We start from the raw sequence: 20,380 nt of genomic DNA on the forward strand, positions 1-20,380 counted from the left end.
GTTGTGGTGTGACCGCAGCGCCATTTAGTCCGGAAGAGCAGGTGAGTGACGTCACAGGCGCAGGCAGTTTTTGTCCAATGGTAGCGCTTGTAGGGCGTGTACCGCCTCGCGCGGGGTAAAACCGATTTGACAAGGAGACCGCGATTTTCCACTAGCCGGCTGCGGGACGCGCAGCATGGCGGCGGCCGCCTGCGCCTCCGCCAGCAGCCAAAATCGGAGGAACCGCGACAATTGGAACAGGAGACGAGCTGCTCTTTTGTTCCTGTCCAACATCTCGCTGGACGGACGCCCCGCGCAGGGCACCTCAGGGGAGCGAGAGGGGACAGGGTGGCAGGGGCATCAGCGGCGCCAACGGGATGCCGTCCCCGACCCAAGCAAGCTGATTTTGGATGACGAGAGCGACGGAACTCGCCCGACTCCCTTGTCGGCTTCCGCCGGCTGCAGGGATTCGAACTCGTTGGAAAGGTCGACTGCCAGGCAGAGAGTGGGCGCAGGGTTGGTGACCGTGCCGCCCATTGTTGTTCTGCCTTCTGACGCAAGTGGCGCGGAGTTGCTGCTCAGCCGCCGGAGGGACTCGGTGCCGCTGGTGGCTGACGGGCACCGGCTCTCCGTGACTCCATCACCGTCGGCGTCCAGCTGCAGTCTGCATCCGTCGCCAATTGGCGCGCGCAAGTCGTCCACACTGCTTTCCGTGCACAGCTGTAACTCTCTCTCTTCTGACTTGAGACAAAGGTGAGAGCTGGAGTTTCTTGTTCTTTTCCTTCTTCTTGACCTTAGATCAGTGGTGCATACCTGTCAACTTCCACGGCTCCATGCCCTTACAAAATGTCGTATTTTCCCTTACAAAATACAAAATAATCTTACACCATATTTTTTTCCAAACATGTTTATGTATGTAGTTTAACATGTTATATTGTACATGTGTTTTGTTATATATATTGTTAATTAACATTTTGTTGTAAGATCCTGAGTTGCTCGACATGAATGAGGTTCACTATAAAAAAAGTTCAAAAATTAAGTAGCTTGGATGTTCACTGTAGAAGGAAAAAATACATGCAAGTATAATTAAGTAGAATATTACATTTTCTTATTCAAATTCTGCATTTAATTATTGTTGGTAATATACTGAATAAAGGGATAACCACAAACCTGTCTTTTCCTTTTTTTCTTAACTTCTTTATACAAGTCAAGTCAAGTCAAATTTATTTATATAGCCCTTAATCACAAAAATGTCTCAAAGGACTGCACAGGATTACAGTTACAAAATTACACAATTACCTGATATTAAACCAGCAACATAACACTTCGTAATATAATGCATCAAAGCAAGTGAGCCGTTTGAGAGCCTGCTCTCTTTAATGAGTTGAGCCGAAAAAGCCGGTTCTCTAAAAAGAGACGGACTTCCTTTCACTACACAACTCGAACTTGTTTGACTTCATTGATTTGCCATTTCGTGATAGTCGGTGTATACCAGATGGTACCCATAATTGATACATTTGCGCTTTTCCTTACAGATTTTCTCGTACGTCGTACACGTCTTAAAATGCATAATAAACGTACTCTGTACGGCAAAAACGTACAGGTTGACAGGTATGGTGGTGGACAAACTTTTTCAGTCCGGGTCGCGCTGGGTAAAAACTGGAGAAATGGCCGGACAAGGGGGAAAATGATGATTGATTGGATACAAAGGCTGGAAACCGATACCTATCCAATTTTTATCAATAAAAACTCTTGGAAATATTAGTGGGAATATTTCATCTGATTTTTTTTTTGATTAAAAGACAATGAATTAAAAGAAGAAACAAATAGCTGATATACAGTAATCCTGTGCTACTTCAGGCTTTGGTTATCGCTAGTTCACTGCTTTGCGGATTCTGAATTCATTGTTTTTACTGTCATTGATATAAATGTAACAGTGCATTGTGTTCTGAGAACACAGCAAATGCTATCACAGGGTTTTTTGTCTTGGATGGGCATGACTGTGTTAGGCTGGTGTGTGTTGTCAGTCAAACACTGAGGCGGGCACACAAGTTAATGTGCCAACCAAAACAAAATGTTAAACACGGCGACAGCTAGTCGCTTTAGCGGCTCGTTACATTGAAAACAAATTCATCACTTAAAACGGACTCTGCAAAAAGGCAGAAGAGTAGAAATAAAGGGTGCTTCGTGCATTTTGATTGGGTTCAGGAAGCGACTGGAGAGAGTCAGGAGAGAAAGCAATTGTGAGGCTGCAGGTCCCGTGAGGTGCTTAAATCAGACTCCCCTGCAAAATCGACCCCCCCATCGCTTGCATTCTGCGATTGTATTCTATATAACGCGTTTATTAAAACAATAAAGCGCGATCGTATTCTACAAAATGCATCTGTTAAAGTGGATGCAAAAGTCACCAACTCCAGAGAGGAATCAATGTACGCTATAATATCAACAATCACAACTAATTGTACACGAAAAGCCTTTATTTGATGTACCATAATAGCCATATGTACTGTATTTTTATTGTGAATGAAACCCTGGTTGCATTGGATCCTGCGGTGTAAAGATTTTTTTTTTCTTTATTTAAAATCGGACTTCTCTGCCTATACTGTCTGCAAAGTAAGACACACTTTAAACTTATTATGTTTTTTGGCTTTGGGATCCAACAGAGGAATATCTCCACTTTGTGATGTGTTACTGAATAGGTGTTTGACAAATCTAGTTCGTTTTTATTACTACTATTAATAATAATGATAGTGATATTATAAGAAACGTTTGAAACGCTTCAAAATCACTGTGCTGACATATTGACGTCACAGAAGGTTACCCTAGAAGTCACAAGTTTTCTTTATCTCAAACGGGGTCAATTTTAGCAGGGGAGTTAGATTTTGGCTGGTAAAATGCCTGCCAAATACCCCCCCCCCAAACGCCTGAAGAAAAACTCACCAAATTCACTGTGCTGACATATCGACGCCACAGAAGGTTACCCTAGAAGTCCGTATCTCAAACAGGTACCATTTGAGCTGGGGAGTCAGATTTGGGCAGGTATAGGTGTTAGGCAGTAAGGCACTTCATTTTAAACTGTTGAAAATAGTTCCTTTGCGTTGTTACTTTTGTACAAAGTTGCAGTAGCCCTAGTTAGAAGCCAATTGGTCCAATAGGCCAAGTCGATTTTGATTCTGGTCTTGAATATGTGTTGGCCTCAAATTTGGTCGTCAGAGATAGTGCATGTGCTGAATTTGCTGATGCCAAAACACGGCAGCAGCGTCGACAACCAATTAGCACCCTACCCCGTTTACGACGTCCCATTTTGGCGAAGCACCCCCCCCCCCCATGCTTACTGTTTTACAACCAATCGTCTTTGGATGCGTTTTGGCTGCTAAACGAGTTTACAGAGTTCTGAAATGTGTTTGAGACAACTCTAACCACTGCCACAAAAAAGACTATTCGAGACGAGTGTTTCTTGCTCTAAACTTCACGGCAAAATAAATCTGATTTGTGGGACGAGGGCTGGAAACATCAATTGATGGTGACAGCATTGATCTATTTTGGATGAGCAAGCCTTTTTGAACCGTGCGCATGTGCGCTTATCTCCGGATTCTGAGATTTGGTTTGTTGAGCGCCATGAATGCGGATGTTTGTGCTGCCCTCCGTTGTTTAACATCAGCGACAGTCGCCGCTCTCACAGTGGCCCAGATATTTTTCCATTCCCACGGAAGTTTCCACAACATCCTGGAGGGGGGGAGTTCCCATGGGGGAGTAGGGGATCACGTCACTGTGGGTCAGGGTGATGAGAAGGCACACTTGCCGGTCATGTGATTTCAGTGATAGAGTCTGTCACACACTCGTGAGTTTGTCCATAACCAAATCGTTCACATTCGCTGTTGATTCGGGAGTGGTATTTGTTGCAACCTCGATGCTTCTAAAACTCAGTGCTTCAGAAAGAGGCATCAATTCATACCTTCCCTTTAGCATCATCTTTATGCTCACAAGGGTTTTTTGGGGAGGTTGAAATATAACTGGTTAGTTAGTCTGCCTCACACTTCAGCTACTGGCCTACCTGTGTAGAGTTTGCACAACCGCCCCCTGGCCTGATTCTTAATTGTTTTTTCTCTGGGTCCTTTAGTTTTCTCCCACATCCCAGGTTGATTGGCAGGTCAAAATTGTACCGAGCCATGAAGGCATGTTTTAATAATTTCGCTGTGTGTCCTGAGATTGACTTGCAACCAGTCCATGTTGTCCACTGCCCAAAGGCCGATGGGCTCCATCACTCTTGAAACCCACCTGAAGACAAGCTGTCGTCATTTTTCTCCACCATGCAGGGAAAAAGTGATGGCTGTGGAAATGCCATTGCTGAGAAAGTGCAGTTGCTTTACAGCCAAGGACCAAAATATACAGTGTGCTGTCGACGTTGTCTTGTCAAACGGCTGCAGGTAGGCTAGTTGTCAAAGTTCATAGATGTGATGATGTATGAGAAGGATCTGAAGGCAGGAAGCCAGGGGAAAAATCCAAACCCTTGTCTTCTTAGCAAAACAGGAAAGACAAATAAACCAAGATCACAGATCAAAAGAGTCAAAATGCAAAAACAAAGTAAAAATGCAAGAAAAAAATGTGAAAGGGACAAATGAGGCATAGTGTCGCTCTGATACAGACTTCGATGACCAAGACAGCCCAAATCGCCCAATTCGGAAGTACATAGATAGAAAAATAGAAGAATATGCCTTTATTGTCATTGTTACAACATGGGATGTATTGTGACAACGAAATTGGACGACTCCAGTTCCACATTTTACATTTTTTAGATGCTCATTAAACGGAGGAGAGATAACTGGACAAGACGCATGATGCTGAGAATCCTGATTGGCTGATACAAGGAGGCAAAAGAAACGTTTGACTTGACATAACTTTACAAGAAATTATGAAAAAACATTTAAGTACAAAAAAACTCAATACCCAACTAAAATAAGAAAACAACAGGACACAGAGGACATGTTAAATTGTCAAGCTGCGCACTCACTCACAGGGAAATGTAAATTGGTCATGAGTGACTCTAACCCTACAGAGCATGGGAATATCACCGACTCGCGGGACTCTTTCCCTCCAGGAACAAAACTAAAAAAGACATTGCTGACATTAAACAAGTTTCACAATGAACTTATCCCGGTAATTTCTTTCTCTTGACAATTGAAGTAGCTGCAACTCATCACAGCAATAGCGAGACTGAATGACAATCATTTTCACGGTCTTGCTCATAAAGATGTGTTGGCAATTCGGGCTGGACACTGATTTGTGTGCCAGGGGTTGCCAGATTCCAACTTCAAAGTGTACCATGTTTCCTTCATGATTACTGGGTTTGCCTTCAGCAAAGTATTTGCACAATCTGGGCGATTGAGGCAAGTGCAAGCGATTACAGTACTTCTGTGATCAAAACATTTTTAACCAAAGGTGTTTTCACTTTTTTTCTCCAAAATGGTTTTCATTAACCTGTTAAGAATATTTGGTGCACTGCTGTAAAAAAACTTTATACAGTAATTCATGACACTGTGGTTAGCAGCACAGGATCTCCGCAGGGGACCATTCTCTCTCCGTTCCTATTCACTCTATATACATCGGACTTTAAGTACAACTCTGAGTCCTGCCATGTGCAAAAGTTTGCCGACGACACTGCGATCGTGGGATGTATCAGAAACGGGCAGGAGGAGGAGTACAGGAAATTGATTCAGGACTTTGTCCGATGGAGCGACGCAAACCACCTGCACCTAAACACCACCAAGACCAGAGAGATGGTGGTGGACTTCAGGAGAACCAGAACTCACCCGGTTCTTGTAACCATCAAGGGAGAATGTGTAGAATTTGTCCAGACCTACAAATACCTGGGTGTGCAGCTGGACAACAAACTGGACTGGACTGCCAACACAGAAGCTCTATGTAGGAAAGGGCAAAGCCGACTTTACTTCCTCAGAAGGCTGGCCTCCTTCAACATCTGCAAAAAGCTCCTGAAAATATTCTATGAGACAGTAGTGGCAAGCGCCCTCTTCTATGCGGCAGCGTGTTGGGGAGGCAGCGTCAAGAAGAAGGATGCCTCTCGTCTCAATAAACTGGCTAGGAAAGCGAGCTCTGTTGTGGGCAAAGAGCTGGACAGCCTAACAACAGTAGCTGAGAGACGAGCACTGAAAAAGCTGAGGTCAATCATGGACAATCCATCGCATCCACTACACAGCATTATCTCCAGACAGAAGAGCAGTTTCAGCGACAGACTGCTGTCACTGTCTTGTACTACGGACAGACTGAAGAGATCTTCTCTTCCTCATGCCATGAGGCTCTTTAACTCCACCCAGCAGAGAAAAGGCCCACATTAAACCACACCACCTACATTGGATATTACCGAATCTTACTGCAATATGTATTCTGTGTAGCACTATTTAGTTACTCTATATAACACGCTACAGTGGGCATTTGCACGTCACACTGGGTATTTGTATATTGTATTCTTTTGACTTTATTATTGTACTGTTCTCAGCTCTGGGATGCTGCTGGAAATGTGAATTTCCCTTCAGGGATGAATAAAGTATCTATCTATCTATCTATCTATCTATCTGGAGGGCTGGCTTGCTCGTAACATTTTTTTAATCCCCAGCTAAGGTTGACACTTCTGTGGTAGTTTTCAAAAACAACCTAGAGAAATCAATTTGTGTAGTTGTTGTCTTGATGGTGTGGACCTGCCCATGATGATAGTTTTTAATGACCCTACCCCACAATTGTATGATCTGTACAACTAGGTAAAACTGGCACCGGGTTGTGTGCAGAGGAAGGAAACTCCTGCGCTGGCTGACGCCATCATGCCTTCGAGCTCATTTGTGCGTGTTGTGTTGACGTCACAGTTGTTGTGTAACGACTTTTACTGAGCCAATCTCCTTGGCCTTATTTTGAAGGGGGGGCTTGTTTTAATCCATGAGGTCAATGCTGCCGGTGACCTTTGGCAGATGGTTGCTGCAGGAAATGCTTTCGTTTAGAGGACCTCTGGCACAATCGTATGAATGCAAAATAATAGATAAATATATAAATGTAAAAATTAAAATAATCCTAGAGCCCAACATCAATGGGAAGGAACCAAGATCGTACCACATACAAGCACATGCCTCAAAGTGCTGTATGTTCGCTTGCTTGCTATTGTAATTTAGAGGGTGTAGTCATGAGGTCAATTTGTTTCTATGCAAACATCACTGTGCTTGTGTGAATGTTGCTGATGTAAGTGTTTGTAATCCAGGACCCGAAACCTGTCTGGCGGTTCTCCACGGCCCAGGCACACCAGGAAGATCCACTTCATCAAAAACATGAAGCAATACGACACCAGAGGCAGCAGGTGAGAGGTAGCAGTTGCACCAGGCGCCATGTTGCTGTGTTGATCAGAACAGGACCACAAGTGAGCCAAGACCAACCATTGTCTTTTTGCATACATCTTTAGCTTTAGCGAGATCTGCATCAGAAACCCTCAGCTTTATCAGCAAACCTGTCAGGCTCTAACCCATTCAGTACCAAAATGTAAAAAAAATAAATGTTTTTTGTTTTGCTTTTTTGAAAATATCTATTTTAAAGGCTTTGATGCAGCTCATCAGTAAGTATCAAGCCTCTGGGAATGATTTTAGTATGAAAAATCACTATTAGATGGCTTCAATCAAATATTTGTCCACACATTGAGGAAGCCCCCATTTTCTTGTGTTGCTTCCTTTATCCAGCAAATGAGAGTGTGTAACTGGAAGAAATAGGGAGTGTGAACAGTGAATCACTGGTGAGAAAAGCAAAGATATAAGAACTGACAGTTAACGCATCAAAGCTATTTTCTTTCTAAAAAAGATGACAAAGTACTTTTGTAATTGTCGGGACACAGAGAGATAACAATTTGTGCTTGTCTGCAATCGCCGTGGTAACTGAAATGGTGTGATCACATCACTGGAAGCATTGGGCGCTGAAAAGTTCATGCATAAGTTCAGTGTTCTTGCAAATAAATGTTATTTTGCAAGCAAAGTGGCTCGTTTTTATGGAAATAATTGTTTGGATCACGAATGCAAAAAAAAGCACCAATGTGAAAGTTCTGCTTGAAATGCATCCTTTCACAAAAATACGTTTTTCTCAGAAGATTTTTGAAAACGAGTGTTTTCAACAAACTTAGCAATGTTCAACTGTTTTTTACTAAACAATGGTAAAAGCTAAACATTCTTTTTTCTTTCTTAAATATGAGGATACAAGCTTTCTATTGATATGTCCTATGACTAAATAGCTAAAAAACAACATTTTCTGTAGGCCTTCAAAAATAAGTTAAAGTGGCTGGCAACTGTCTCTTCCCATTTGAGAGAAACGTCTGGCTCTGAATGAGTTAGGAACTCTTGACTCTTGGGGTCCTTCATCCATTTCAACCATAAGCGCCTATAAACTAGCTCGTTGGTCCAGAAAGTTTGTGTCTCTGAAATATTTAGATTCATACAAAAGAATATTTTCATCAGGCACCAAAAAAAGTCTGCCGGCTTCAGATGGCTTTTTCAAGAAGACAATTTACGTTTTAAGTGTTGCCTCTCCTTGTGATTGTATTCAGCATAATTGTTTTCTATTCTGGTCCTTCCTCACAGATGGAACAAATCATTCCTCAGGTCAAGCCACCAAGAGTGAGCAGTTCCATAAATAATAAATAAATAAATAAAGACTCCTGAACGAATGTTTAAAAATAGATCTGGCCACGAGCGGCACAGCTGTTTTCTTTGTCTGCTATTGTGACTAGTGAGCTGCAAAGTGGGGTAAAACCCTTGAAATGGCCATTTTTGGTCAGATTTTATCTGCTGTGTTTTTTCCAGCCTTATTAGCTATATTTTGAGAAGTATATCATCAACTTGTTGTAATGATTGCACAGCTTTTGAGAAGCATCATGTGGACTCTTTTCAAATGCATTGAGAGCAATCGTGGCGGCGTAAGGGTGTGGAGTGACTCCAACTTGGCTACAATTCAATGAAAACAAAATAAATAGTTCTAGAAATAAAATATGATTAAAGCAAGGAAGAGACTAACCATGTGAAGAAAGGGACCTGAGGGAGGCTCATCGACATTGATGGGGAAGGTTGCAGATGGCTTCAGGATTTTCAGTCATTGAACCACACCCTAACAGTGTGTACCCCCACCCAAAACGAGGAAATACTGGAATAACAAAAAATTAAAAAACAACTTCAGAAGAAAGACATAAAATTGTAAAGTAAAAAGTAAAGAATGTTACAGTAAAAGGTCAAATAATTCAGACTAAATAAAGATGGTGCTGGAAATGATGGGCCAGTCCCTACATGGATCGAGCCCCGCGGACGGCTGGATCTGCGCTTTCCCAAGTATGATGGGAACATGCAAACTTCCATGCTAGGAGCAACAGCTCTTTGCCAAAATGTCTGCTCATCCAACATGTTTTTTCTTGTTCCCAGAATCGTGTTGATATGCGCCAAAAGGTCCCTCTGTGCAGCCTTCTCTGTTCTGCCTTACGGTGAAAGCTTTTACCTCAGGTACACATGCCCTTACATGAACATGCATCTTGACTGTAAATGTCTGTCTAGTGTGCCGCAGGGAGTTGTCTGAAAAGAATAGATAAAGTATTAAAAGTATTCCTGTCTTTAAGATCAAAAAATGTCACCCATTACTTGTTGTATTATCATGTTGCAATATTATCTGCTCAGCTGTTACTACAGGTAACATTTTGCTTACTAACTGGGTTTGAGGATGACATTTGAGGTTATGCTGCTAATGCTCACTTGGGAAGTAACTACAGTATGCTAATTTTACTCATAAAAGACAAAAAAATATTTTATTTTTATTTTTTTTATATTCTATTATTAAAAGTATTATGTAATTTGTACTTAATGTATTTTTTATTTTATTTTATATTGATTCTAGATTTAAGGCTACACTACACATGTCTTGATAACTTAAATTTTAAGGAATTAAAATAATACATTTGATAATTTTGTATAAACTTAAATGTCATCATTTCATATCAATTAACAAAATTATATTTTTTACAAGCAGTGTGCCTTGTGATATATTCAATAGAAAATATGTGCATGGGCATAAAAAAGATGGAGAAATTCTGAATCCAGACTAGAATCTTGTCCAGTTTTCTCAAACTCTGCTTTCATATTCAGAATGAAAATAGAAATGCCTCCAGGTTAAACAAAGGAAAAAAAATCTGAATCAGATGGCATTTGGGCCTCCTACACAAACATTACCATAAACCACCAAGCGCTAAAACCTTTCACCAAATGTAACTATCTTGGAGCTGTCATACCAGAAGAAGGGTCAGAACCCAAAATCATGGCCAGGATAGCTCAAACCACTGCTGCAGACGTAATCCCATCTGAAGAGCCAAGAACATTGCAGTGAAAACAAAGATCAGACTCAAGCGCTGGTTCCTTCCATATTCTTCTACGCTTGTGAGACACAGACTCTCACAGCAAAGCTTTAAAGAAACATCCAGCAATGCTAAAGGAAATATCTAGACATCAGTTACATAGCCCCAACAAAATAGTCTGCAACACCATCAGTGGGCACACTGGACCCTACGAAGAACTGTTGTCAATTGTGCAAGACGAAAACTGGAGTGGTATGGTCACATCATAAGAATATCAGGACTGGCCAAGATCATTCTCCATGGCATAGTCCAAGGAGGAAGAAGATGAGGAGGACATAAAAAGAACTAAGCCAACAACATTAAGAAATGGACTGATGCCAACATTGCCACTACCCAAACTTGGTCCCGGACTGTCACCGTGGGAAGAGAGCTATCAAGAATTGCGTCCTCAGAGGGGCTTTGAGGATCCCGGCAGTTAGGGGATCCAGGAACAGATGACAAAAAGATAGCAGTTTTGAAACAATCTGTGCTCTTCTTAAATGGGCAGAATTGTTGAGAGTTTACACTTTTTTCCAAATTTCCAAATAATAATAATATTAATGAATATAGATAAAAATTGTGGCTTCCTTGTGGGGTAGACATTTTGGACTTATGTAAGCATTAGTGGTAGATTGTCACTAGCCACTTGATTGTGTTGTGGTTGGGGTGTAATAAAACAGAGCTTGCCTTTCTGAACGCTTTCAATAGCCAACTATTTTTTAGATCGACAAAATACATACATAACCACACTTTAAAAGGTAAGCAAGTTCAGGTGAATGCTTTTGTTTATGTCTCCAGTGAACCCATGTTGACCCATCCCCAAAGGAGACATTCTTCCGGGAATATTTCCACCTCCTTGGAGATGACGGGCCTGGAAGGTTTCCACTTGGAGACGTATGGCAGGGTATGTGGGCCACGTCCACTCGTCGGTATTAACATGTTCACAGGTGACGCCGGCCTTGTTTTTGTTCCAGTCAGTGTCGTACGCCCAGTTCCTGTACCCCACCAACGCGCTAGAGGGCCATGAACCGCCGTCCACCAGTAACTTGATGCTACAAATTCCCTTGTCACGGAGCGGGACCACCAGGAGCTTCCCCACTGCTAAGCTCAACAATCCAGTGGGACTCGACCTTGGTACCACACATGCACATCTAATGTGGCTTTATTTTTCATCTGCAAAACTCAGTTCCACGGGTAGATGGGATAGTGTTACATGGTGTATGCAATCTTGAGATGTTTTGGTCTGTCATAGATCCTGACAATGTGACGATGTGTAGTTTTTGACCACTAGACAGGGCTATATTCTGTAGTTTTACAAAGTACAAGGAATGTTACAGGCTGCAGAGACCAAACCGCCGCTCAGTCCATTATCTGCACCGCCTATTCTCAGTAGGGTTGCGGGGGTGCTGGAGCCGATGCCAGCTATCTTCAAGCAGTGGGCAGGGGACACCCTGAACTGGTTGCCAGCCAGTCACAGGGCACACAGAGACAGACAACACACTCACTCATTCACACCTAGGGACAATTTGGACCAGCCAATTAACCTGACATGCATGTTTTTGGAGTGTGGGAGGAAACCGAAGTGCCCAGTAGAAACCCACGCAAGCACGGGGAGAACATGCAAACTCCACACAGGAAGGTTTGATCCCATGACCTCAGAACTGTGCCGCACACGAGCTAACCACTGCACTGCCATGCAGCCCCAAACCGCAGCTCATTTTAATATGTTTTTTGGACCCAGCCTTTCACAAGGTTTTTGTTTTTTGGGGTACCCTTAGCAGCAAGATGGCGGACAATCATGTCAGCTCCCCCTAGGCGAGCCTTATGTTAAGTCAACTGATTACAAATTTCTCGATTTACAAGTACAATAATTTCTTGAAAATAGGCCGCATCTGCTTATGTTCACAATGGAACCACCTCAGCCATCTGCTCTCGGTCTTCCTGCTTTTGTTACCCCCGAAAGCAGTTTTCTTACTGCGGTTGTTTCCAACGTTTCACCGATTCAACAATTCAGCAATGCAAAGTTTACGAGCAATACAACATTTTCCTCGTTATCAACCAGCTCGATTGCTTTTGACTTGTAAAGTGTGTCATATGCGTTTCTACCGTACATTGAACATGATCTTCTATGTTGTTTATTGGTGGTTGTGACTTGTGTCACCGCCTGTCTCACTCTTACTTTTCCTGCTCGAGCGCACTGTGCGTCAGATCGGAAATATGCATACATCAGCCGTATATGGCTTATAGTCAGGTTATAATGGTATTTTATTTAAAATCCGCGTTAACATCGCAGTTCATGAATTTTTGCTCAAACAAATCATTTTCTGTATTAAGTTTTTCTGACCACTATCATGTACTAAATAATACACAATGTTCATACACAATAATAATAATACACAAGTGTTTTCTCATCTTTTTTAGAAAGAAAATAGCTTTGATGCGTTAACTGTCAGTTCTTATATCTTTGCTTTTCTCACCAGTGATTCACTGTTCACACTCACTATTCCTGCCAATTACACTCTCTCATTTGCTTTAAGAAAATGTATTGTCATTGTTAGAAAAAAATAAACTTTTTATAGCATATCCTCAATCAGTGAGAGAGACAAAGAACAGCCATCAGTATGACTACAAAATAACTCTAAATATAAAAAGTAATGGAGAAAAAAGGTATACTACTCATTATAAAACTGTATTCAAAAAACATTTACAGTGTATATTTATTTTCAATTCTGTGTGTAAAGCTGTCAAGTCACTCTTGTTTGCATAGCCCAAAATCACAAGAGTTCATAGCCTCCCTTCACTTTCTACATGCGTTTTTTTTTAATCAGAAGAAATATGTCATTGTATTCGATCTGATCTTCTTCAAAAACCTGTTGGTGATATAAACCATGAATGCCCCCTAATGTTTTCATCTTTACTAACACGTGTCAATGTTCAATGGCTCGTTGGCTATTGTTAGTCAATTTAGCTTTCCACTTAAACTAAAAACACCAAAGTGGCTTCATACAGTCATATTCGCACAAAGACAGACAAAATAACTATTTTAGGCCTTTTTATTCAGGACAACGGAACCACCCTACGGCCACGAGGTATTGGTTTTATTCGCCCAACACAATATTCACGGCAAATCACTCGAGTGTCATGTTAACTTGTTTAAGTTGCTCATGCAATTTAATCAAAGTAAAATGATCTATTGTTGTTATTTGATTTTTTCCATTTGTATATGCAATGGGAAGTCTAGAAAAGAAATGTCATCCTTGTTAACGTTTCTGTTTTGGATCAATTAAGGGGATATTCTTTGCTTTTTTTATTTTTTATTTATTGTAAAAACGTAAGAACGAATGATACACAGATTAACCCAGAAATAATCCAGAGAAATATTGTCCCATACACGTAAGTAGTTTGAGAAAGACTAGAAGCTACATAAAATCATGTCTTTGATAAAGTGCCAAATTTCCAATTTATGCACACAGACAAGTCCTTTAAACGGTTAACATTGCTTTATAATTGCTTGTCGTACAAACGAGGGCAAAACTATCAAACGCGCCATATCCTGATTTTCTGCATTGTCCCGTTTGGCAGGGGCGCAAGACAGGATTGACTATGACCCCAACGTCCTTAGCGACCCCCAGTGGCCTTGCGGAAAGCACAAGCGGGTGTTGATTTTTGCCTCTTACATGGTGAGATCATTTTTCTTTTTCCTGTTTTTCGTCTCATTCCACTTTCACGTCCTCCTCTTACTCTTCATTCCCTTCCTCTTCTATTTATTTTTCCTCTTCTTTTTCCTCCTATTCCCCATCCACTTCTTCTTCCCATGCCTTAAGCTTCCTCCTCTTTCCCCCTCCTTGTTTTCATCTTCTTCGTCCCCTTCCTCTTCTTGATTTTCCCTTTTGTTCACCTCTTCTTTTTCTCACCGATCTTCTTCACGCCGTCCCTCTCATTCATCTATAAAGGCATTCACCGTCTCCCAGAGGAGGAAGAAGCATAAGAGAAGGAAGAGGAGAAAGAAGAGGATAAAGAAGATCAAGAAAAAAGAGGGAGAAATAGAAGAGGAGTAAAAAAAAGAACATGAAAAGAAGAGGAAGAAGATGAGGACTAGGAAGGAGTAGAAAAAGAAGATGAAAAAAACCATGAGGTATAAAATGATGAAGAAGAGGAATAAATAGATCACATGTGTCAAACTAAATATGGCCCATCACATTAGTTTATGTGACTCGTGAGAGTTTCCCCAAAAATTTGGACTAAAAGACTGCTTCGACCAAAAACTATACAATGCCTGTACAATACCCAAAATACGGCGATTTGCAGTATATTAGTGAATTGAATAAGTGATACACAATAAGGAGTAGGGACTTTCTTTTTACATACCATTGGTTATATTAATTTACAGTATGTCAAAAAAGTGAGTACACCCCTCACATTTTTGCAGATATTTCACTATAGTGTTTAGTAAAACAACAGTGAAGAAACATCGTTTGGACACAATAATAGGTAGTCTTTGTAAAGCTATTATAACAATGTAAATGTAATTTTAAAAAAAAAAAATCAAAATATAGCCGTCAATAACTAAACCCATTTGCAACAAAATTGGGTACACCCTAAAGTGAAAGTTCCTTCAGTGTTTGGTCTGAGTACTTCCAGGCTGACCTCAACCTTTTTAATCTCTGCAGCAATGCTGAAAGCAATCCTGCCCCTATCTTTCTTAGATAGCATCTGCATGTGACGCTGTGCAGGTTCACTAAGCTTCTTTGGACATCCAACACAAGCTGTGAGTGCATCTTCATTTCTTAAAACGCTGGAGGATCTTGCCCGCTGTACTGCATCTCAACTTCAGGATGTTGGCAATCATCTTGTTGCCTTGGGCAGCCTTATGTTGTGCCAGAATTCATTTTTCCAAGGTCCCCAGAGAGTTCCTTGCCATAGTTTGCCACATTGGGAGTTTCAGTTACCAGTATGTCAGAGAATAAGGACCAGGTGTGTTCAAATTGAACAATGAGACCTAGTAACATTATCAAGTCACAAGGTATTTTGGAGGGAAAATGACTAGCAGTGCTTTGTTTGGAAATATAGGGGTGTAGTGCCTTTAAGGTGTACTCACTTTTGTTGCCAGGCGTTTAGTTATTGATGACTATATTTTGAGCCTGCCATATTAGATTTACACAGACTTGTTTTCACATCGTCAAAGTGATGTTTGTTCATTGTTGTTCTACTAAACATTATAACAAAATCTCTGAACTGTTGGGGGGGTTCTCATTTTTGTGACATACTGTACATCAGGCCCTTTAAGGACAAACATTCGTGAAAATGATTTAGAAAAAACACTCTGCACACAGGCCACATGATGTGTCGGGCTATATTTAGTTTGACACCTGCTCTACTCATCCTTCTTTAGCATTTTATACCTCATATTCTTTTCATCTTCTTTGTCTACACATGCCTCCTCATCTTCCTCTTCTTTTTCCTGTTCTTTTTTTCTTTCTCTTATTCTTTATCCTCTTCCTCCTCTCCTTTCTCTTATTCATCTCCTTCAAGGGACAGTAAATCAGTATTGTGATTTTAACTCGAGGGTTTAAAGTATTAAATGGAAAGAAGCAATCCGTTTACTTCAAGTCCAAAAGGATACTGACGGAATGCTGGCGTCTTTCCTATTTTTGGGCACCCGCAGACCACAGTCATCGAATACGTGAAACCATCCGACCTGAAGAAGGACATGAACGACACCTTCCGGGAGAAGTTTCCTCACATCAAACTCACCTTGACTAAGATTCGCAGGTGAATCGGTGATGCCTGGGCACGCGCAAAATTGTAAATTGAGCCCCTCAGTAACCGTTTGCTTGTGCGCTCCGCAGTCTGAAGCGAGAAATGCTTTCTGTGGGTGAGGACTGTGGCTTGCAGCCGGCGTCCATGGCCATGGCCTTTGTGTACTTTGAGAAGCTCGTACTGCAGGGGAGGCTCAACAAGCACAACAGGTAGGCCCTCATCAATGAGTCTTTTTTAACTGGTTCCAGCAACTTAAAGGTAGGGTGAATAGTTTGAGGCGTCCTTATAAAGTTTAAACTAAGATATCTTATCTTTTAAGTATGTGTTACCAAAGCCCAACTGAGTTCAAAGAGCCCTTCTAATTTTTTGTACCCCGCCTATCTGCTTTTATTTTTTGGCAAAGCTGTTTGGGGCGTAACACATTTTGTAGGAGCAATGGGGGGTGCGGGAGAAAAGGCTTGTTTCAAGTACGGTCCAATCGCCAATAAAAAAAAAAACTACAAAAAGATTTTTTAAAAAGTTCATTCAAGCGTGTCTAAGAAATGCACATACTTGCACGTGCCACATAAAGAACTTGGCAGAGGTTTGTTTTGATTTGCGGTGGACCCAAATGCAGGTAAGCAGGAAGCATGACAAGGTACCTAACAACAATGCTTTTTAATCACAAAATCATGAAAAATGTTACAAGTGAATGGTCCATAAACTAAACTATCTGAACCACAAAACAAAACAGACCTCACAAACCATGCTGAAGCTGGAAAACGGTGTTGGAGGTATGGATGGTGATATTGATGACTCGACAACAGGTGCTGTCCAAAATGTCCTTATGAAGGATCAGAATAATTATGGCTAGGTGAGCAGACATACCTGTCCCAATTACAAATCCATTAGGCGCCCTCTGGCGGAAGGGGGCACAACAGACCACAACAGGCTGTAATGATGACTTAAGCCTGAAGATGGTGTCAGCGGATAGAAAAGTTTTAAATTCCGTACAGCACCTTTAAAGAAGAACCAAAAGGCTCATAAGACAAAGAATAACTTTTCCTAAAACACGGTCGAATGCAGCTAGAGTCTCTTTGGCTCTCCTTAGTTTTATTATCATGACAGCTCAAGGTGCATATTTTGTGTATATTACCTTAATTTTTCTAAATGAAAAAGTGTCCCTTTATTCTGTTCATTTTCAGGAAGTTGGTGTCAGCTGCTTGCATCCTATTGGCTGCCAAGATCAGCAGTGATCTGAGGAAGCATGAAGTCAAACAACTCATTGATGTAAGACACGCGAACACACACAGTAATTGACACATGCAGAAAAATGAAAATTATACAACAAGCACATTGCTGGCGCGAATCCTGGAGAGGGGAGTAACCAATGATACTAAAACGTTTTCCAACCTGTAAATAAATAGCATCTGGATGGGATGTAAATCAGCACAGAAGAAAACAAAAGTAATGACCAACAATCCCCGATGTATCACCATCAACCGCAGAGAGCTAGAACCTGTCACTAAATTTAAATGTATTTTACCTGTCATATCAGAAGAGGGGTATGAACCAGAAATCATGGCAGGATAGCTCAAACCTCAACCGCACTTGCCAGACTTAAACCCATCTGAAGGGACAAGAATAAAGCAGTGAAATCGAAGATCAGATTTAGGCAAGCGCTGGTTACTTCCATTCTCCTGTACGCTTGCGAGACATGGACTCTCAAAGCAAAACTGGAAGATAAAATCCAGGCCTTGAAAATGTGATGCTACAGGAAGCTTCTAGCTATCAGCCCATGTGTCAAACGAAACAGTGCACAACATCATCAAAGGACACATTGGACCCTAAGAAGAACTGTTGTCCACTGTGAACAGACGCAAACTTCAGTGATATGGTCACGTCACAAGATCATCAGGACTGACAAAGATAATTCTCCAGGGCAGACCAAAAGGGCAGGGGGAGAGGAAGATTGTAAAAAAAAACAACTTGGCTGACAACATTACGGAATGAATCGGTGTCAACGTTTCCACGACCCAAAGCACTCTAGGGAGCGTCAACAGTTGCGTCCTCATTGGTGCCTCGACGATCCATGCGGTCAAGGGAACCATGAACCGTTAAATGTAAAATAGCACCTAATTTTACAAACAATTCTTTTGAAAAATGTTCTTCTATCAACAAGCCAGACTAACCCGTGTCCAGCTCTGATGGTTATTCCCCTTGTTTTCCAATTTATCTGTTTTCACGTTGACTAGCATTCTTGTATTACTTCCTAAAAAGACAGGGCCCCGTTAACACCAAATACATTCTTTAAGTACTTTTGTAGTCTTTTCAAATCAAGACGTCTGCGGCTCTCTTCTCAATTGTTTTGTGACAATATTTGCAAGTACTCCTCCTTGCATGGTTTAGCTCTTGTTAGATATTTGAAAACAACAAATGAACAATGATTTGCGTAGCTAGTTAACGAAACAAACAAATCCAACCCTCATCCAATTTGAGACTGTCTGAAATATTGGAAAAATGTTGTGTTTGTGTTGAGCAGAGGCTGGAGGAGCGCTTCCGGATTGGGCGACGGGAGCTGATCAGCTTTGAATTCACCATCCTGGTGGCTCTGGAGATGGCACTCTACCTGCCCGAGAGTAAAGTCATGCCGCATTACAGGAGGCTGGTGCAGCGGCAGTTGTAGCTTGGTGCCGTCTCGCTCTTTGGAGAAAAACACGTGAGAGGACTTTGTCCTGTTGTGAATCGGCAACTGCTCCTGTCGAATCCCACCCCATTTGGACCTCAGTCGGACGAAGCCGGCAAAGTTTGGAATCCTGAGTCTTCCCTGGAGACCTTCGGTCTTCTCACCTTGGACAAGGAACACTTATCCTAAGCGTAGACGTCGTCTTGTTACCGTTTGATCACAGGCCGGTCTGGCTTGACCTCGGCCGACCGTGCTTCGTTGTCCTCTCTGACCTGATTGGCGTCCGCGTTCCCAGACTCTTCCTTCTTGGCCTCAGGCCGCAAGTGCAAAGACGTGAGTGAGGCCCATCAGGCCTTCGGTGCAGAGGCGGTTGCCATGTCTTCCCCTCTAGTTTCAAATGTAAGCAAGGTCGTTCTATTTTTCTACTGTCGATTTAGGACCTTTGGTCGCCCGGCGCCATGACGTCTTATCCATTGATGATGAAGCTTTTGGTATCGCTGTTTTTCTGATGGAGATCAGTTTTCTAGCCAGAGTGTTTATTCTTTTCCTATTATCTCCAATGTCATGATGCGCATTATCTGGTAGCTTCCAAACCATCCAACTTGATATGACTAATGCTGGTGATGATTAAAGGTTTATTTACTTGCCACAAACTTTAGCTGACTCCTAATTGACTTGAATTGTGACCAAAACAACGTTTTCTTAACTTTCTGTTGTTGACATGAAACCTTTCCACAGTCTGTCTGCTGCTGTTGGACATTCCCGGAAAGAGCTCAAAAAAATGTCCAAATGTAGAGCACGGTTTCCAGTGTATTTCAGGGATGTTTCACCATTAGTTTTCTTTTTTACATTATTTACATTATTATTAATATACTGAAAATGGGAACCCCAAAGGTTTTTTCAGTTTTTTTCTTCTTTTCCATTTTTTTCTTTTTTCATCTTTTGTTTCTTTCCCCCTTACCTTTTTTATTTCTCTATTCCTACTTCTTCCCTATTTGTCCCCCAGTTTCTTTTTTCATTTCATTTTTTATTATTTTCTCTTTTTTTAGCTTTTTAAACTATTTTTATTGCTTTTCCCCCTTTTTCTTATTATTTCTCCTGCTTGATATTTTTTTTTCCTATCTTTTTACTCCTTTTCTTGGTTTATTATTTTCTTTTTGTCTCCTTTTTTTATTTTATGTTTCAATTTTTTTCTGTGTTTTTTTCTGGACTTCTCTTCTTATTTCTTCCTCCTTTTTTTAACTCTTTGTGTTTTCTTCTATTCTTATGTTTCTTTTTTCCTATCGTTCAACTTCTTTTTTCTTGCTTTATTATTTCTGTTCCATACCTGTCAACCTCCATGGCTCCATGCCCGTTTTTTTTTTTTTTTTAGGATTGCCCTCACCACAACATCCAGTTTTCTTTGGGACGTAAGAGGGGGTCTGTGGGTGGGCACCTCCAACCGCTGACACTTCTTCCCCTGCAGTGTACATTACTGTATTCAAAATGAGCCCCCCCAAAAAACGTCTAGGTTGAGAGGTATGAGAGTTGCTACGTTAGAGGAAAAAAGTTCTGGCAAGCTTTGGAAT

At 41.3% G+C, this 20,380-nt stretch overlaps 1 protein-coding gene across 1 annotated transcript; it reads left to right on the forward strand.

Moving 5' to 3' along the window:
* The first annotated feature begins 125 nt into the window (after nt 1-125).
* On the forward strand, nt 126-19,465 carry cables2b (Cdk5 and Abl enzyme substrate 2b). Its single transcript, XM_088332326.1, has 10 exons — nt 126-732; nt 7,241-7,336; nt 9,429-9,506; nt 11,186-11,291; nt 11,362-11,521; nt 13,970-14,067; nt 16,053-16,159; nt 16,237-16,356; nt 17,332-17,416; nt 18,669-19,465. The coding sequence occupies exons 1-10, from the start codon at nt 176-178 to the stop codon at nt 18,810-18,812; spliced, it is 1,551 nt and encodes a 516-aa protein (XP_088188452.1). The 5' UTR covers nt 126-175; the 3' UTR covers nt 18,813-19,465.
* The last annotated feature ends 915 nt before the right edge of the window (nt 19,466-20,380 follow it).

The sequence above is a fragment of the Urocampus carinirostris genome, chromosome 3, assembly GCF_059441175.1.
Source record: "Urocampus carinirostris isolate Australia breed hairy pipefish chromosome 3, RoL_Ucar_1.0, whole genome shotgun sequence".
Taxonomy (NCBI): Eukaryota; Metazoa; Chordata; class Actinopteri; order Syngnathiformes; family Syngnathidae; genus Urocampus; species Urocampus carinirostris.